The sequence below is a fragment of the Scophthalmus maximus genome, chromosome 2 (assembly GCF_022379125.1).
Source record: "Scophthalmus maximus strain ysfricsl-2021 chromosome 2, ASM2237912v1, whole genome shotgun sequence".
NCBI lineage: Eukaryota > Metazoa > Chordata > Actinopteri > Pleuronectiformes > Scophthalmidae > Scophthalmus > Scophthalmus maximus.
The window spans coordinates 10,139,370-10,159,781 of NC_061516.1; the positions used below are offsets into that span (position 1 = coordinate 10,139,370).

A 20,412-nucleotide genomic window follows, 5' to 3' on the forward strand; every position below is an offset into this window, starting at 1 on the left:
GAAGTAGCGTCCCACTGCAGCGGAGGGGGCCAGCGACAAACGTTTTTGAACGCTTACTTAAAATAAAAAAAAAAATTCAATTGTACGTCGAGGGACGTATTATTTCCACTGCTTCCTTTTTCCGCCAGGCAGTCGTTTAAGTTTGCACGTTTCTTTCAAGCGTTCTTCGGCCATGTGTCACTGCGCCAACTCGCGCCGGCAGCTTTGAGTCGAACAGCTGATTGGCGGAGTGACACTGCGCCGGCGCGAGTTGGCGCAGTGTCACGTGGCCGAAGAACGCTTGGAAAAAACGTGCAAACTTAAACGGCTGCCTGGCGGAAAATGGAAGCAGTGGAAATAATATGTCCTTCGGATGGCGCTCATCTGTAGGTGAACTAAAAATGTTTATATGGGTTTTTTGTTTGTACGGGTTCATGGAACAGATCATGGACAACTGCTAAACCAAGTTTCCCATTTGGTGCAAACACACCGAATCAGTGGAATCATTTTTTTGTTTTATTACAAACAAAAACGATACAAAAGCTCTACATATTATTTCAAGGTAACATTTTCTATTTTCAGTGGCTAAGTAAAAGCTCATGACACTTAAAGCTAAGAAAAATGTGCCTGCTGAGGTCAAGAAAATTGACCCACTTAACCTTTTCAGTATTCTTTCTACAGAGGCACACACATTTTCTAATTAAATTGGAGACATGGTTTATTTACAGGGTGTCAAGGAGGTAAATAATGTATTTTTCATTAGGTGACTGACCAAACAGACAAGAGTGAATATAAAATGAATTGTTCACTGTGTGCACAGAATGAAAGCAACCCACGACCTAACATTCTCTGGAAGCCCTTAAGAAATTTACATCTGTTGCAGATCAATGGATGTGTGTTGACATTAGCCCTTCTCAGGAGAGTGAATGTCGATCAGGGTGGTGTTTTGAGTTGTTAGTGGAAGCGTGGTCCCTCCTCTCCCTCTAGTGTGTGTGTGTGTGTGTGTGTGTGTGTGTGTGTGTGTGTGTGTGTGTGTGTGTGTGTGTGTGTGTGTGTGTGTGTGTGTGTGTGTGTGTGTGTGTGTGTGTGTGTGTGTGTGTGTGTGTGTGTGTGTGTGTGTGTGTGTGTGTGTGTGGTCTATAGTCCATGAAGAGTGGAGCTGATAATGTCCATGAAAGTGGCTTCCACACAGTAGCAGAGTTGAACATCAGGGTCAGCTCCACCCAGTTCTTCTGCTGTCCTCTGAGGTAAAGTCAGCTTTGAGGAGCCTCCTCCTTGAATCAGGGCTTCCTGAGGCTTCTCTTTTAGATACTGCAGGCCTAAGGTAAAAAAAAAAAAAAAGTCTTAGACATGTTGCTGAACACAGGTTGATCTTTTTAATGATACCTTTAATCAGCTTTGTGGTTTTTAAATATCTCCGGAAAAAAATCCTAAACAGTGTAGCAGATTTTTAGAAAAAGTCAACCAACATTACTTAATGATACAAAGTAAAGGCCAGAACATATTTTTGTGTCAATGTATACATCTCAGCATTTTTATGTTCATTGAATTCTTAGCGTCCAACATGAAAAATGGAATGGATTTATTACAAATCATGTGTACTCTACTCACGGGCAATGAGGGGGTCAACATCCCTGGCTTTGGTGGCTACGTCAGAGGCACAAACCTGGCCCACTTGTACCAACAGACCTGCCACTTCATCATAGAGAGGAGGGAAGGCCTGGCAGAAGGCCACCAGGCATGGCAGGGTGGGCATGAAGAAGGAGAAACGCTTGGCATGAGTCAGCACTAGAAAGAAGAACACACACAACAAAGTTAAAGTATGCACAAGACCTGTGTAAACATTGAATACAGCGGCTGATATGTTGGGACACATTTGACTCTTATGTAACGGAGAAAAAGAAACACTGCACTAACAGCCAAAGGCCAGACGGTGGCAGCCATATATTGGGGGAAGAATATTAAGACAAACTGGGTGAAAGCAGTCAATTTTTTTACAAGATGCATTGTTGTAACATACTATATATAAGGTGAGTCTGCTGGGAGCAGGTTCAACGATAGAGATGCAGGAGTAGAATTGTTTTTAAAGTAGGTTGAGGAAAAATGGCTAAAACCAAAGTCATGAATGAACAAGAGGAGAGCAGAAAAAACTGTGCACTGACCTGTGAGGAGGGTGCCCATCACACTGATGGCCAACCTGGCCACACTGAGGGACTTGGGCAGTGCGTACTGGGTACACAGGTACGATAGCAATTGGATTGCAAAGATCTGTGAGGACACACATAATCACACACTTTCCACTTATTTATGTAGCAAAAGTGCAAACACCCAGCAGCGTGCACCCAATAGAGCCGTTTCCCTAAAAGAAAAACAAACAAAAAACAGGGAGTGTCTGGCACGGGACCAGGGCAACTCCAGGATTTAAAGCCAGGAAAAAGGAGAGGAGGGGTTGGGATGCCTCACCTGCTTTTCCAGCTGGGGCTGGGCCAGCAGCTCTGGGATGAAGTCCAAACAGATATGGATGGAGGGGATGCCTGCCACAGTTAAAGGCAGCAGAGCTTGAGGGTAACCCTGGGAGAAAGAGAGCCACAGAGGGAGAGCACAGGAAATGTAAAACCTATCATGAACCTTAAGTCATGAGGGAGGAATGAGGAATTCACAGTAAATTTAATCAAGTAGTCATTTAAGCCCACAAACATGTACACGAATGCACACAGCAGCTTTTACTTGGCAGTGTGGACAGGGGTGGATTAGCATGAGGGAGGAAGGACTGGTTTGGTGGAGTCCACCATATGGTCTTCTGCTCCCTCTGGGAGTCATTTGCCACTAATGCCATGGCAGAATGTGGTGGCTAATGGGGTTAACATGACTTGGGACCTTCTTGGAAAATTGACTTGAATGTATTTTCAGCAATCTGGTACACTCACACAAAGGATGTTTTGCATCATAACTATGGCTGAAAAATTAATGGAAATAATATTGCATTAGCCGAAATTGTAGAAGCTGCAATTTAGTGATAAAGGTTAAGTGTCATAACATACTGTTATGGATTATGCCAGAGAGAGATGGTCTGTCTTATAAATCACATTGTCTAGAAAAATGCTTGTTTGGTACAGGCAAAAAAAACAAAACACCAAAAAAAAAATTTCTCCAGTGACAATGAAATGCCAAACATGTGACTCGTATAGCTTTGCAGTATTTGTGAAAATAATCATAATCCTATGTTTTTGCAAATCATTCAACCCTGATGATACGAATTCTTTCGATCAACAAAAACTGGAAAAAGCAAAGAACTTTATACAGAAGCACCTGGGATGGTGACTGACATCAAAGGTTTAAGAGCAACATGTACCCCTGCTTATCTTTGGCTATATCCACACTCCTACCTTTTCATTTCAAAAAGAGAAAAATCTCCGTCCACATAAGCATTTTAGCTCCTTCTCAGAAATAACCTCTATCCATACTAACATGCCTGAAAACACATATCACATGACTACGTACATTGGGAAGGTGCGTGGCCTCTGGAATTGTCAGCTAAGGGCTCAATAACTCCGGAGTAGTGTAGAACATTATCCCCTCTGCATTATTTCCTATTGTATTACCTGAAAGTGAACCAACTTGGCGATGTTGGGGTCGGCAATGAACATCTGATGTAGCAGACAACAGATGAGGCATTGCACCTCCCTCATGTCGCTGAGCAGGCCTCCCTCTGGCTCAGCGTCCTCCATGCCCCTGCAGGCTCTCGGCCCCGGGCTCCCCTGTTTCAGTTTCCCTGGCATGGGACCTCTGATGCTCTTCAGCAGGCTCTCTGGGTTAGCCCCCAGCTGCTGCTCCTCGGAGGTTGGCAGACACACCTCAAGAAGAATCTGGACTGCTGCGCTGTCCTGGAGTTTAACAGAAACAGGTGGTTACCATGACAGGGTCTTGAAAGGTCTTACATATATTTTTTGTGTTATATGTCATATTAGTTCTGTGTTCATCTTTTGCCAATATCCAATGACAGAACTAAAAACAAGGGTATTTCTCAAAAAGCAAAATGAGAATGTAAAAGCAACTCTGTTTGTGTCAGTTTGGAGTTAAAATACCTGTGCAGCTAGAAGGGCGTTCTTCAGTTCCTCCCTGGTGACCTCAGGAGTATCTGGCTGTCCAGGCACCCCCAGGCTCGAGACTGTCTGGCCCTGACGATCAAAGTCCGCCGTCTCCTTCAGGTGGCAGTGTAGGTAGGCTTTTGAGGCTAGCAGGTAGCCATTCAGCATGTGAAGGACGATGTCCATGAAAGGAGGACACCTGGGACAAAGAGGGAAATAAAACAAGTCTTGAACTGTCTTTTGTTTAGACCGGTAAGAATAAAAAGATGTCTGTTTGTGCTCAACTGTCGTCATTTGGAAACTATTGTCACATCTACAAAGACCTAGAGAGAAAATAACAAAAGGTACAAACACAGTGGAATCACAGTTGATTCAAGTTTTATTCATTTGACACGCTTTGATTTCTTCCGCCAAAACAAAGCAAATTAAACAAGTTAACGGTCCAGTGATCCAATAGATATACTTGGTTTAAATGCAAGACCCATCGGCAATTTCTCTTTGGTATATCTGGCATTTTAGAATATGATAGTCCTGTAATTACCTGTATACCCTCTGTTCACAGCGCAATGCAATGAGGGGATCCACCATCAGGTCGTTCTGAGTGTATCTCTGCTGCTTGAGCAGCTTCGCCGAGGGTTGGAGGGCATTTACTGTCATCACCCACAGCCTGCAACACAAACACATTTGTCATAGTTTTAATGTCTATTCCTACTGCACCAAGTACAACAGTGTAGGAAATACAGTGCCCGACTTGGATCATTATATATAAATCAAAGAATTTAATTTAATAATGTGATGTCGCAACATTTGAGAGATTTGAGCCCGTTAAAAGTAAAACTTTTCAAAGAAAAATATTTAAGTAAACTAAAAATACGATGTAATACACTCATCGGGGTGCAATGTGATTCAGTTACTCAGAGATAAGCTTGTGGCAGCATTCAACCACAGGCTACATCCATACCAATACATTTTAGTACGTGACATCACAGTTTCTACATTTACGCCTGGCGTCCACATCACGATGGCATTATCGTGACCCTAAAACAGAACTTAAAAATACTGCTGGACCGTTTTTAATTTAACTATGGGGCTAACAGACCTTTGGGAAGCCACATTCGATTGGGTCTATTCGGTCACGAATTCTAGCGCTGAATGCAAAGCATTGCCAAAACTTTGTCAGTTCCACCTCATCGTCGGTCCAAGAAAAGAAATCCCTGCTCTTACTCAAGCGCAACCGACTGCAAAGAGATGATCTTCTTCCTGCTTACACCAGCATGCGCAGGCACCATTTACATGAATGGTCACGTGATATGCAATTTTAGTTGTGTGCATGTTGGCGGGAGATTACTGCTCACAGAGCTATAACACTCGTCTGCACGGAGATCGTTTGTTTTTAAACTGAAACGTATTAGTGTGGATGTAGCCTCAGTCTCTCTCATCAGACCAATGCTAAACTATTAACAGCAGGGTACTCCTGGAGCTCCAAGCCATCCTGCAGCGTGCACAGTCACATCAATCACTTGATCTGTGTGAAATCTGACACTGCTGCCCTCCTCCTTGATGCACCAAAGCCTCTGGTTTAGCCCCTCTGCAACATTCAATATTTAAACAGCGAGTGAGGAAGGCAGCAGCAATCCCTTACGTCTTCCTTCATGGAGAGTCTCAGTTTTCCTGCCCTGAGCTCTTCCTGTTAGAGAAGAACCCCTTTTGGATCAATAGGATGTCTCCTCAGAGCTGTGGTAACTGTGCCCCTGTAGGCCCAGGGCAACGTAAGGGTCACCCTCCTCTTTCCAGAGTGTTCACACAGGCTGAAGAGCTGCTTGGTTCAATACCTCTGATCTATTCACACAGTAATCACTGAACAAGTGGCCTGGAGTTAAGGGTCACAACTCCTGTTCCACATGTCCTCCTTTAATCCATTTACTGAGTCTCACAGCAACGTTACCGCGCCTTGGGAAAGATGACACCGAGTCAAGTACTACCATTAACCTCTTCCTGAATAGTTATAAAGCCAAAAGAGAATATCACCTCATTTATATTTTTCTTTTGGTCCTGAATTCAGAGATATATATAGATATATCTATATATAGATATTTATTATTTTTTAAATCAAAGTTTCATCAGTTGAGCTCACTAGGAGCCCAGATTCTCGCCAGTGAAGAAAACATACTTGTGTGTACTCTCCACAGTATTCAAGTGATGCAACTGATTTCAGGCATACGTATAACACTAAAGCACATCCACATCCAGGAACATCAAATATTTGGTAACCAGATTCTGGTATATGAATTTAAAGTCTAAACAATGTATCTAAATCGAATATTCCAATTACCATGATGTAATATTACCATGGACAGTGCATCCGGAAAGTATTCACATCGCTTCACTTTTTCCACATTTTGTAATGTTACAGCCGTAGTCCAAAATGTAGGGATGGTATTGGCCAGGTGATGAGTGGTGCCTGGTTTCCTCCAGACATGACGCTTGGCATTCAGGTAAAAGAGTTGAATCTTTGTTTCATCAGACCAGAATATTTTGTTTCTCATGGTCTGTGAGTCCTTCAGGTGCCTTTTGTCAAACTCCAGACGGGCTGTCATGTGCCTTTCACTGAAGAGTGGCCTCCGTCTGCCCAGTCTGCCATACAGGCCTGATTGGTGGAGTGCTGCAGAGATGGTTGTCCTTCTGGAAGGTTCTCCTCTCTCCACAGAGAAACACTGGAGCTCTGTCAGAGTGACCATCGGGTTCTTGGTCACCTCCCTGACTTCATGTTTGGGTTTTGGTTTTAATAAATTTGCAAACAAACTTTTGGAATAAGGCTGTAAAATGTGGAAAAAGTGAAACGCTGTGAATACTTTTCGGGATGCACTGTCATATTCAGTGGTAAACTCAACTCAGGCTGTCACAATAGCATTGTCTATCATTGAATTGTGTCCACAGTATGTACCTGCGGGGCATCACAGTATTGAGGCCCATCCAGAGCTTGTTGAGGGTCTGCAGTATGCGACGGGGCACGGAGGAATCCAGCAGCAGAGCCATGCTGTCGGTGAGGGCTTCTGCATATGGGATCAGGTCTCCAGGTGAAAGTAGCGTTAAGTGCTCCAGGATCCGCATTAACCTGGGACTGCTGGATGGCAACTTCTGGAAGGCTGTGGATGGAAAACTGTTAAATTAGTTTTCAAACTCCTAGAGCTGTGGAGTCTTGTTGTGTTACCTTAAGTGATATGAACTAAGTGCACACACACACACCTTTTTGGTTTTCTATGAAAACAAAAAAGTTAAACTACCATCTCTCATAAGACGCTTCTACAAAGAGAAGCAGTTCCAGCAATCGCATTAGAGAGGCAAGTGTGATGTATGTGTTTGATCATTTAGTATGGCCCTCGAAGGACAGTGTGAACATTCAAATGGCCCTTGATAGGAAAAAGGTTCCCCACCTCTGTTTTAGACTAAATGGTGTTAAGAACTTAAGAGGTATTATCATTTAACCTAATTCACAAATACCTCCATGGGGCGTACAGCCTACTGTTAACATTCAAGTTCAACAAAACACAGCAGATGAGCAGTATTTTCTATTCTTATCACACTTCCCTATTTAAGTTTGCAATGTAGAGAGAGCCCAAAAACATACTCTGGATAAATTACATTACATATTATGTAAAGGTATATTCAGTACACTGTAAATTAACCTGCATGACAGAGTGTGAAACAGATTATCTGTTACACTTCTGCCTTTTGTCAAGAATTTCTATCAATGAAAAGCCAATTACAGCATAATCCCTTAAGCCTGACAGATAAACCCCTGAGATAAGATTTGAGTTGGATAAAGGCAGTCACTCGTCAATGTGTTATACACTGTTAGTATCACTTTCCTCTTCCAACCCTGACTGATAACATGGCACATTATCATCCATGAGCTTTTCTCTCTTTTTTTTTTAGCAGTGACACCTTTTTGGATTCCCTTTGTTGTGCCTTAATATATTGTTTTTCTTTTACTCTTTAGTCTAAACTGTTTCACCACTTCATGAAATCTAGAAGCCCTTATGACTTAATCCCATTTCTGTCATCCCTCATTCCAACCCTGCTCACCCTGGTGGAGCTGGCTCCGGGTGTATCTGCAGGTGTTGCTGGGGAGCATCATTCTCCTCAGCAGGGGCAGGGTACCAGTCACCACCTCCTCACACACCCAGTCCTCCACCAGACATAGATGGGGGTAGTTGGTGGCCAACAGCCTCAGCAGGGCAGAATGCAGGCCTGGGGACATAGAGGGAGAAAACGTTGTTGTTTTTTTGTGTGCGTTTCTTTCTTTCCTCAAACATAAAAGACTTTTTCATTTCCAACAAGGGATAACTGCTCACTTGGGTTCTTTATCACTGACCAGAAAAAAACCCAATATGATATATATACTTATTTTTGTGTTATTCTAAAAATATATATCATACTTTCAGTAACTTCAGTTAAGAAATGTTTTGCTCTCACCTCCTAGCTCCTGCTGAAGTCCCTGGGCCTGGGTAACCAAGTACTTAATGGGGATTTGGTCCATCAGGGCTGCTGAGTAGGACTTGGGCTTCCTCTGCATCAGGGCTTTAAAAAAAAAAGGTGAGTGAAGCACAGAAACTATAGGGCAGTAAATAGTTTTATTTGGCTGTGTAAGGACACCGGAGCCACTGTGCCGATGTGTCCGAGAAGCGGAGGTGATTTTTCATTGACGTGGGTTCATTACCACTGCTGATGGGCATCATTACTCCTTCCTCGAAGGCTGCGGGAACACTTGGGTAAACACAGCAATTAAAGAGATGGGCATAAACTCTCGCATAAATCTGTCTTAATGAAGGGCAAGAGGAGAGCTTGTCCTGGGAGAGAATAAACACTGACTAGGCTAACTGCTAATGCTCAATCTAACCTACAGCTGTCCCAGTTAGCTTAACTCTCTCAGACATTGTAATTGGCTCTTTTTCAGCCAACCATTTATATTCAGTATGAATCGGTCTGTGTCGAGATCGAGAGAGAGGAGGATGAATGACTGCACATACAGTATATATGCCTCTTATCTTAAAGATGTTCTTTAATTCATACACCCTGGAACTCAACCGAACATTAAGTAAATATCTCCTCTGTTAAGTTGTAGGAGACAACTTAACAGAGGATAAAGGTTGCTTTTCTCCTAACACTGCCTGACAAATTCCTCTCATCGCACATACAACGCCTTCTTCAACGGATGAGATGACAATAGGCACATTATAGAGTCAAAAAAGAAGAATAAGAAAGGAAGTGAGCCAAGGGCGCAAACAGAAGGAAGACAGGTACATTGCAATGCCGTATGGGACACATTTATTCTCCCGTACATACCTAGTTGTTTGGTGCTAGCCAACAGGTTCTCCTCATACGACAGGATGTAGTAGAGGATAAGGAGTTGGGTAGTGATGGAGTAGCGCTGTCGTCCCCCTCTACTCCCCTCCCCCTGCTAACCAAAAGAGATATAGAGAAAAAAAAATATTTCTTTAGGCTGGGGGACATTACAGCTGTCACTTAATAAAATTTAAACATTCACTCGAACGTCAAGGGGAAAATTGCATTGCAACCTGATTTTGGGAAAAAGTGACAGCCCTTGGGGACAGGCAGCGCAGTAGTGAATACAGGAATGGATACTTTCAAAAGGTTAATCGGCAATACAAAATCATGGGATGCTTAAGGTTGGGAATGAATTGTTGTTGATATTGTTTACTACAACCCCAATTTACCCAACTCTAAAATGCTAAGCCTAAAAAGACATTTATCAAGAACAGAAAAGAGTCCCGATGAGGTGTATAAAGAACGCAACTCCTCAGTCTAATCACTGTTAATGTTCAAAAGCCATTGACGAGTATATTGCAGCTTTTCATAGCAGTACTTTGCCTTATAAATCAACAATTTTCAGTTTAGCTGTGCACGTTCACACAGGGATGCAGTTCACAGAACAGTCAAAGACAAGTCTTTTTTTTTTATATACAACATTCAGTGCAACAGACTTAATTCCAACAATTTTTACTGCTATAACAATAATTAAGTGAAACAGGGTGGCAAAATGGACTGAAAGAGAAATTGTTTTATGTTTTATGGTAACGTTCAGATATCAGACTCAATTCTAAAGTGGAAAATACTGCCTTCAAATACATATATTGTTGGATATCAACTTTATAGGCATGGGCTGTTCCTATGTCGCCATAGGGCTAACTCACCCCAGCAGAACTCTGAAATACTCTGAGGATCTCCTGCTCAGTGATAGGCTGGTTGGTGGCCTCTGGGTTGGCCTTAGACGCTGGAGTGAGGATGGAGTTGATATAGGCATCAATTAGAGGAATCAGTTGGGTGTGGATAGGGGTGCTTGTCTCACAGAGCTGGCGATAGATCCAATCCTAGAAGGTGCACCGGAGGGTAAAATTCCTTTGTTGAACAGATGTAAACCCAGCGATTAATAACAGTCAGTTAGTGTTCATATCATACCTTGATGGAGACTTTGTGCTTGGTAAAGGCTCGGCTCCGAAGCAGCTGGTAGATACAGTGTATTGGGAGGAACCCTGTGATGTTGGCACTTAAGTTATTGGTCACTGCGACCCGAACCGCATGGGCTGTGACTACCTGCACACCAGAAATAATGTTAAAGTTATTAGCACAGCAACAATTGAAGAACACCTTCAGATTTTTTACAGTTTATCACACAGGCAGGAAAATGCAGAAAGTTTTGTTTTGAATTTAATTTAACTGCCTTTCGTTCATAAAGGGCAGGATATTAACCATGATGTACCATGTAGGCAGATATGTACCTGTTCTGTAAAGATTTCTTGTGTGAAGATAGTCTTCATCTTGCTCAGAGAGCTTGGCTTGATGGCAATCTGTAGAAAGAAAAATTTAAATCAAAAGCTTCACTCTGAGTGAAAACAACCTGCAGGCAACAGTGCTGGTATTTTGTAATCCCCTCCTTTCATATTTCATAAGGAAAATTCTACATGGCAGCCACAACATCACAACACTGAATTGAGATGATTGCCCTGGGGGTGGAAACAAACAGGCTCTAAATCCAATTACATTTCACATCTTAGCGGAAAATACACTGAGACAGGAAAACTACTTAGCACACAGGCAGGAAACAATTGTGCACTTAATAAGTAATATAACAGAAAATTGGCCCCAGGGTATCGAGTGTCTTGGTAGATATGTGTAAGCTGCAAGTGTTTCAGTGATATAGTTTTCATATGCGCCACTGCTGCAGTGGAGGAGTGGGGCCAGGAGCTGGTCAGACAGACTGATGTATTGATCACTGTCACCCTCCCACCTACCACCTTACCTTCATCCCCAAAGTAGAGCACACCAACTCAATAATGGAGCTGAGCTGGTTGCTATGGAAATACATGGCAACCAGTAATAGCATCTCTCCAAAAGAAGCAGATACGCCCGCAGCACTGGAAGGAGGAAGACACATACAAACACATATTTGAAAGCGAAGCAAGTGAGACAAGACACTTGGACTTGTCATTAATCTTGAAACTTACAGATAGAATTTTAATCAAGCGATTATGCCAGTTGACTACAGGCATGAACAAACAGATGCTGCAGTTATCACTGTAGTTTATCACTGGCTGTTCCCATGTACAACAAACATTTAGACATGGAACACGAAGAGCCTCCGAAAAGAGGACAGTGACACAGCAAACATTAATTTGTTTATACAGACATCGGATTTACCATATTTAACTCTTAATTCCCTTGACTACATAAAAAAAAATCCTCTACTGTTAGAGTTTCATTCAATCAGTAAACAGGCTGTTTTGAAACAAAAGATCAGTGAGAGGAACCATGCTAGTTTAAGATTAGGTATAACAACAGCGAGGTGTTCTAAATCTGAATCCTATAATAATCAAATATTTATTGAGGAAGAAAACAAAGTGCTACAAACAAGATAAAACATGTTTGAAGTTTTAGCATAAGACCATAGAAATTTGACAATGACTTTAAGTGTGAAATATAACATGAAATACAAAGACATTAAGAGTTTTTTTCAAAATGTGAATTACCCATCTTGCACTTAATACATTCATACCATGTTAATAATGCATTCATTTTCCTAAATCAAAATGTATTTATACATTCATTATATATCAATCAACGAAGCTATTCAAATATTTAAAATATGAGCTTGTGTCATTCAATTAAAATATTCAATAAATTAAAAAAAAAAATGTGCTCAAGTATTATGATCTCAATTAACCCACAGACTAACGAACTTCATGCACCATTTCTTTGGACGTACAAACTAAAAACCATTTCATTCAATACAGTAATGCCTCATTATCATAAAAAGAGATTTTTCTTACCTCTCAAAGTATTCCTCCTCTTTGATCATCCAGCTAAGCCACATGACCATCAGCTGCTCTTGCTCTGGAGTGCTGGACACACACACACACACACACACACAGAGGACAATGTTCACACAGTACTAACGGCTAAAAGATGCAGACAAGTCTTTTGGCAGGCAGCATGCGTTGGCAGAAAATCAAAACGCAAAACCAACTGTTAGTTGAATAGGGTTTGTGTACATGTGAAAAAAACAGACTTCTAACAGTAGGAGTCAATAAGACTAGCTTTGTGTACCTGACCAGAGTAGGGAAGGCGAGCAGCTTGCAGAAGGACAGGGAGACAAAGCGAACACCAGCAGGAGTGGCCGGAGGCCGGCTGGTCATCAGCTGTAGCAACTGCTCTGCCTCTTCGTCCGTCGGTCTAGACAAGGGTCACAATAAATATATCATCTTTAAGACATGGGCTTTTGCAGCATTTTTATTTTATAAAACTACAATCAAACTCTAAAAACGATAAAAAAATACACATCCAAAATCATGATTACTCTAGTATCAAATATCTGTCGGGATACTGGATCCCCTTCAGTCTACCTGAGACCCGCGATGCCCATGAGGGCACAGTACAGTCGGAGCAGAGCACTGGCCTTCACTACATGCTCCTCTCTCAGGCCAGAGTACCCCGAGAGGCCCTCGTCTTCCATGTCACCGTCATTGGGCATGTGGGTGCTGCGTGACCGCGGCAGGATGGCGACCAGCTCCAGCAGCAGCTGTCTGCGCATCTGCCACAGCACTGAGCTGCTTTCTCTCTTTCGCTGGTGGAACAGAGAGAAAGAGAAATGCGTCAACTGGTGTGCTTCCATCCAGAGGCCGGTTGCAACAACTGGTCTGACGCCTGGTCTTGAGCTCAGTTGGTCGGAACTTTGGGTTCTAAGTACAGACGCAGAGTTACGGCAGTTGCAACAACTTAAGGCTTAAGAATTCTCCTCACTAAGACAAGTCGTAAATATCACGCCTGGTCAGGAGCTGGTGTGAGGTCAAATTCTAAGCTAGTAAAAGGAGGTAAAGTAGCGAAGTAGTGGGGAACTCGGTGTGATGAGCAAAACTTGTCTCTCTTTCAATCTCTGGGTCTCACACGGAGCGAGGGGATGCTGTTTAATAACAACTGATTATGGTCTTTATCTCTCTCTCTCTCTCTCTCTTACATTGTTTGTCCCCTCGTTGCCCCTAGTTGCTGGAAAGACGTAAAAACCTTTTATATTATTAGCTAGCAGGATAAGAAACCGACATGTTTTGTCTGTATGTCTGGGTCTCTTCTGCTCCGTTTCTGTATCAGTGGAACCCTGCACACAAGTGCAGTCAGAGGGACGTTGCTCTGCGTCTTTATGCAAGAGATGGCATGTGTCTCATTAAGGTTAGGGTTAGGTTTCACAAATCACGTTAAGTTTCATCCACAATCATTTATACAGGAATGAAGAATAAGGTGTATAAGGAAAGTGACCTTAAATGACTTCGGCTTTGCATTATATGTAAAATACAAAACAAAATTAAAATTAATTTGACTTGACTACCAATTCCATGGTAGGGGAAACAATGTCTTAGATACAAATTATAATGTACAAGATAGGAAGGTATAGCTAGGGACTGAACATCTTTATAAGGGAAACATAGACAATTGAAAGCATAGCGATAATACAGTACGACATACAGTACATTGTATATGAGAGCATTGGTGTGTGTGTGTTTGTGGGAGAATATGAGCATTGTTTTTGCACTCATAATGACATTACTTGCACATGAGAAAACCCAGGCTTAATCCAGACTAAGGCGATGTCACTACTTTGCCTACTATAGTCAAACATGTTTAACATCTTATTCTGAATATAAATTCAAAGTGAAATCATAACTCAATGCATGAACCAGTTTAACTTCTCAGCTCTGTTTCATCCAGTAGAATTAATATGTAGTGGCTTAATGTTTGCTTAAGCATGGTGACACATGAGTGCGCCCAACATCTTATGTTGTCGACTCACAAAAGAGTTCTTCTGTCCTCTGCTCAACACAAGGGGACAAAATGTTCATATTTGCTCACATCCTGGCCCCTCACCTGTTGTCCATTGCGAATGAACATGCTGAACCAGGTACGGACTTTGCTATTGGTGCCCAGCAGTAGACCGCTCACATAAGACACCAGAGGGCTGACTGCCTCATCTGGTGTATCTGGTTTGTAGTCCAGAGTTAGAGCCACACCAAGGCCAGGCAGGTGGCACTCCTCCACCTGAAGGACACACGGGATAAACAGACACACACACACACACACAGTGCATTATTTTTGTGCATGTACAAATTTGTACTTTTTCTTGTAGCATCTTCCAAAATTATTTATTCTGTTTGTATTGTTAGTTTCTTTTAGCAAATGTAGAACTTGAAGTAATGTAATATTATTACAAAATTAAATAGAACAGAAACAACTTTTTACACTTCTCATTATAAGATAAAAAAATTATAAGATCTTTACAACATAAGCATAACACCCATCTTCTCTGTGTACCCTACACTCACACACAGATGTAGCCCGCTGCATGAAAATTTTACTCTGAGAGTAACACTTACACTTACTTCAGTTTCTAAACTGCAAATGAAAGAAATTGCACGAACAAGTACTAGTTTTCTCCTCATCCTATGATAATAGCGTAACTGACCACCATAGCTCTGATGTTGAGGGCCTGTGATGGGTTCATCTGACACAGCTGCCTCAGTGCTTCAGTCCTGCGCCGACCACCCAGACTCTCCTCATCCTGACGTTCTCCATTCTTGATCAAACCTCTGCAAACTGCAAATGGAGACAGACATGCAAATTTAGGTAAAGATTCAGTATATAACAACCCGTAAAAATATTCTTTTTTTGGGTGCTTTTTTCTTCATCTAGTTCTGCTGTTCAGTAGATGAAAATTGTTTGACAGTTTGATCAAGGGGGTAGTTTCCTAGAACTCCACATTTGTATCCTTTTAATCTTTTAATTTTGTTTTATGTCATGTACATTTAATAATAATGTAATCCTTGCCTAAATGTTTTCTGGCTTTCTTTATATCACTGACAGACAGTAACAGAGTATAATTTCTCGCATGTCATGGCCAAGTCATGTTCCTCCAATAACACATACACTCCACAGGATCATGAATCATTTATTTGCCATTAAATAAAATTTAACAGCCAAAAGGGGACATTGTTTCCAATGTTTTATCTCTTTTCCCATCTGCTTTTCCAGGACTGACAGTTTAAAAGTCAAACTATTTATGGTTAGCTGAGACTATGACATGCACTGCAATGATATAAGCCACCTCTGTATCATTTCATGAGCCAGAAAAGAGCCAGTGGAGTTGGGTCTTGTTACCAGCTCGTGTTCCGTGTGACAGACGTTGATGCTTCTAGACAGAGCCATTTTCCACACTTCGCCCTTCGATCAATTCATTTCACTTTTTATTCAGTCGAACAAGTTCTTGTCCAGTAACAAAGGGAAAAGGATTCCTTGACATTGACTGCTGTGTAGCGCACACACAAATAAGCCAATCAACTTAGCTCTAAGCAGCCTCTCAAAGCACACACTGCACTCTCTATGAGCCACAGCAGGACAATATCGTCTATCATCAATCAAAGACAAACACACACACACACACACTCAGGCCTGTAGCATAGCTAGAATTATGGGAAGAAAACCGCTAAACTCAGAATGAAAGCATGCGATGGCAACTCAATTACAATCTGCCCATAATCATACTGATACTATCAGAGAAACCATGTGAACTAATTTTTAACAAAGGTCTATTTCTGCCACAGCAGGCACACTCAATATCCATATGAATCTACTGCAGGCAATTAACAGGCATCTCACAATATCAGCTGATAGGATGTGCAGTGTTGTACAGGGTGAATTACCTTCATTGAAGCTGTCAGGGACATTGGCAACCAGCAGACACAGAAACCAATCACCGTTGCGTACATGGAGCAGAGCCTCTGCCACGTCCACAATGGGCAACAAGGAAGGCAGTTCTAATAAAGGGGGGAAAAAGATTTTTCACATTTTAAAATGAGCACAAGTGTGTGTGTTTTTAACACTGATGTGGATTGTGTATATTTCGACATCACTGACAACTCCCTCGTTGTGTCACAATGGTAGAGGGGTATTAATCAATTGATAAGTTTGACATAGCATGCTTATGATAATGATTGGCAGACTTTACTAGTCAATGGAGGATCCTAACATTAAACGTTTAAATTATTGATAAATTGTTGAATCAAACCCAAGATGAGGAATAAAATCAGACAGTGAATCTGCAAGTTCCATGGCTTAAACAGTCAAATATAAAGATCTGAGTAAAGTATTCTTCATAACAGCCCATAAATATCTTCTTCTTTTTTAAAACCAAAATCCTTCCAATTCTGTCAGATTCTCAATTTCTGTACATGTACAAGCATTAATATTTACAAAATGTATGGCAAATAAAAGAGCCTTAATTTAAGCCTTCATATTAATTTAGCATAGTGTCACAGACTTTCATACGTGAGCTAATCCTGCACATGCCACCTATGGTGTAGCATTTTGGATCCTATAATTCGCTTTCCTGCAAAGGACCCCACTTGTCCAAAAGATGTTATGTTCAACACAATCCCACTTGCAAAGCACCTCCAACTAAGACAGTTGAGAGGATGAAAGGAGTTGGGTACCTGCTTGTAAAATGCAAAGGACATCTGCGACCTCTTCCAAGTAAACCGGGCTTTCAAAGAGTTCAGAAGACTTTAAGAAAAATTCTCCATTTGAGTCCACCACCTGAGAAACAACGAGGGAAAAAGGAAACGGACTGTGTAGTTCAATCATTCAAGCCACTCTATTCAGTGCAGATAAAGGGACTCAAGGACAATTCCAATACTGAGAAACATTTAATCTGTCAATGTGAGAGCAGCTGCCATAAACTTGGGAGTGATTTCCAATGCCAATTTAAGCTTTGATGAACAAGTAAAGAAAGCTCTTGTTCCTTTCATGTGAAGCCCATTTCCATAAGTAGGTTATTTTTAATCATTCATTAGTTTGTACAAACTCATTCAGGCCTTATTTCTTTGTATTTAGCCCACTCTGTCTCTCTGTACTCAAGCATCCACCAGATGTCTTGTTCACAGAAGGCAGCATTTTACGTCGTAATCCTAACTCCCCTGTTTCAGCTGTCTCTAACCTATCAACAAGGACACTAGTTTAGGGTGGCATATCAGTAGTATCTTTAAAATCAACTGCCAAACACTTTTATAAATTGTCTTGTCTAAGTTTTTGTAGTCTTTTTTGTGACTGAGGATCTTGTTTTTGTTATTTATTTCTGTAGAACAAACGTTCAATTATACATTAGTTAATTAATGCAATCAATTGTCCTATTATTTCCTGAATTGTGTTTGGAACCTCTGACTGTACCTTATTCATGATGGCCAACAGATCACTGAGGGTCAGGCGCAGTCTCCTCAGGGGATCGCTGTGCTCAAACTCCAGGGTCAGGCCATGTTGTAGCTGTGACACCAGGATGCTCTCGCCGTTCGAGCCACCGGCCTTGTGCCTGGCGGAGGACAATTAAATCAATTCCCGATTCCCACGCCGGACTGTGGAATCAGCGGCGCGACAACGTGCCGGTCATACCTGAGCTGCTGCTCCTTTCGTGCATCCTGCTCCAAGGCGTGAAAGTCGACGGACAAAAGAGCCACGATGGAGTTGACGGCTTCCACCCCTGAGAGCAGCCGAAGGATGAGCTTCTTGTCCTGAGCCCAGGACTCGCTCTGGTCAGCCGGAGCACACAGGGCCATCCTCACCAGGCAGGGGAGCAGCAGCCTCAGCTCTGGGTCACTCAGGGCTGCCAGACGCACCACGTCCACCTTCTGCATGGCTTCAAAAGCAAAGGCGCTGACGAACTGCATCCCTGCGCCGTCTGCCATCGCTCTGCCACTGTTCCTGCGGGACAACAGGCACAACAGACAGTTCAACAGGCGGAATCGGATGCAAGGGAAGTGACCAGTCCAGGAGTCTAGGCGTCGTGTTCAACACTGCAGCAGCTCGTACACACACTGTGCCATGCCCAGCCCACTGATACCTTGCACTTCCCGAGTCACTGCGTTTTCCTTCGGTTAGTTTGTATTCAATCAGTCTGGATGTTGTCGAAGTAAACTGCAACCAGATGACGTTGCCGTTCTTGTATCAAAATAAACACTGCTAACAAAACAGGCTAATGTTAGCCGCCATGGTCCGCTATCGCGAACAAGCGCCTGTGTTAGCGCCAATGCTAGCTCACACCGGGAGTATCAATAATATCAATATCGTCAACTTCAACTGCCCCGAAACCAAAATCTATCTTGAATGGCTCTCACGTGTCTGTGTATTTTACAGTAATATCGTAACATAACAGCTACGTCCATTCAAACAAGGCGGCTTGTGAGCGCTAGCCGTCAGCTAGCTTTCAGTAACTCGACTAACACTCATTCGCTATCACCATTGCTAAAATCTATGACTACAACACTAAGGCTAGACTAGGCTAAGCTAAGCTAGGCTAGGCTAGGCTAGGCTAGGCTAGGCTAGGCTAACAATCACACGGCAAAACTCGAGTGTGCTGTCCGGCCCGCGTCTCTGACCTGTACACGTCTGACATTGCATGTGCACACACGGTAATGCAACAAGAACAATCTTACCTCAAGTGTTAGGACGATGTCTCTCTTTTTTGATGGTGAAAGTTCACCATCGAGGCCCCGAGACCTCGGACTCGGGTGCGAAGCCACCGGGGCTCCACAGGGGACTTTCTAAGCCAATGGCGAGAGGGCTCGTCCTGGCATTCGCCGGCAGGTTTATGGAAATATGTCTGTAGCTTGTATGCCCCTTGTTTCTCTCTACCTGTCTAGTGTCGTCTCCGCATGTCCAACCAAGAGCGTGTCTGTGTCGACAGAGTGTTTCTATGTGGTGTGACAGTGAGGGCCCGGGGTCCTGCCCTCACCGCCGGCAGGCTGCGATCACACACTCTTCATGTGCAGGGTTCGAGGCAGTGGCACAGCTTCTCTTTTTTTCTTTTTTCCCTTTGTCATTTCGCCTTTTTACACAGCCACAATGGATTGTGAAACAGACTGTCAGCTTTAATAAGGGGTTTGACAACAATATACATTGCAATAACTGTTTAGGAATTACAGCCATTTAATGCAAAGTACTTCAAAGGCTCATAAGTAATTGGACAAACTAACACAATTCATAATTTTTTTTTTTTAAATACTTGTATGAAAAACCCATCACCAAATGCTGAGCTTTTCACAGTGAGTGAAAAGCTCAGCTGACTGGGTCATTGGGAAGTATTATCCATTTCCATTTTTTTCAAAGGGGTTGTTATCCATCTGTAATGTGAAGTGCCATCCTATCAGTTTTGCGGTATGTGGCTGAATGTGGACAGAAGGTTTAGCCCTTTACACCTCAGATTTCACCCTGCTGCTTCCACTTGTCACGTCATCAATAAACACCCTGCTCCACAAGCCCATGCCATTATAACACTGCCTCCACCACGTTTGACAGATGATGCGGTGGCCTAAGATCACGAGCTGTTGCTTTCGTTCTCTGCTCTCTTCTCCTCCCATCATTCTGGTCCAAGTTAATCTTGGTGTCATCCATCCAAAAAATGTGGTTCCAGAACTGAGCGGGCTTTTTTTTTCTCTCCTTTTGGATGTTTCCTGGCAAACTGTATACTGGCCTGTCTGTTCTCGAGTGTTGCTGGTGGTTTGCACCCTGTTGTAGATCCGAGAGCGACCTCCTTAAAAAGTGTTTTTGACCTGGCTCAGTGTCGTAAAGGGGTTTATCTTCTCCAAGGAACGAATTCTGCATTACTTTAGTTGTCTTCAGTGGTCCTACAGGTATTTCGGTGATGCCACCAGTGCATTCCTTCTTTTTATGAACGTCGCAAATTTCTGATAACCAAAAGTTAGGCATATCTGTCCTAATAACACCTACCAAATGC

At 42.5% G+C, this 20,412-nt stretch overlaps 1 protein-coding gene across 5 annotated transcripts; it reads right to left on the reverse strand.

Moving 5' to 3' along the window:
* Positions 1–482: 482 nt before the first annotated feature.
* On the reverse strand, positions 483–19,482 carry ints2 (integrator complex subunit 2). 5 transcript variants are annotated; one of them, XM_047329642.1, is made up of 26 exons: positions 19,112–19,482; positions 18,072–18,380; positions 17,853–17,991; positions 17,120–17,222; positions 16,331–16,444; positions 15,097–15,227; positions 14,502–14,672; positions 12,989–13,209; positions 12,693–12,818; positions 12,416–12,487; positions 11,389–11,503; positions 10,868–10,936; positions 10,548–10,682; positions 10,283–10,459; positions 9,414–9,528; positions 8,544–8,648; positions 8,154–8,318; positions 7,012–7,213; positions 4,609–4,734; positions 4,065–4,266; positions 3,582–3,863; positions 2,443–2,550; positions 2,142–2,247; positions 1,591–1,767; positions 1,115–1,298; positions 483–992 (listed from the first exon to the last, which is right to left on the reverse strand). In XM_047329642.1, the coding sequence occupies exons 2-25, from the start codon at positions 18,362–18,364 to the stop codon at positions 1,117–1,119; spliced, it is 3,636 nt and encodes a 1,211-aa protein (XP_047185598.1). In that variant the 5' UTR covers positions 18,365–18,380; positions 19,112–19,482; the 3' UTR covers positions 483–992; positions 1,115–1,116. The 5 variants fall into 5 exon arrangements, with proteins under 5 accessions (XP_047185598.1, XP_047185595.1, XP_035481712.1 ...); XM_047329639.1 differs by having other exon boundaries at positions 483–965; positions 1,088–1,298; XM_035625819.2 differs by having other exon boundaries at positions 483–1,298; positions 9,414–9,525.
* Positions 19,483–20,412: the final 930 nt, after the last annotated feature.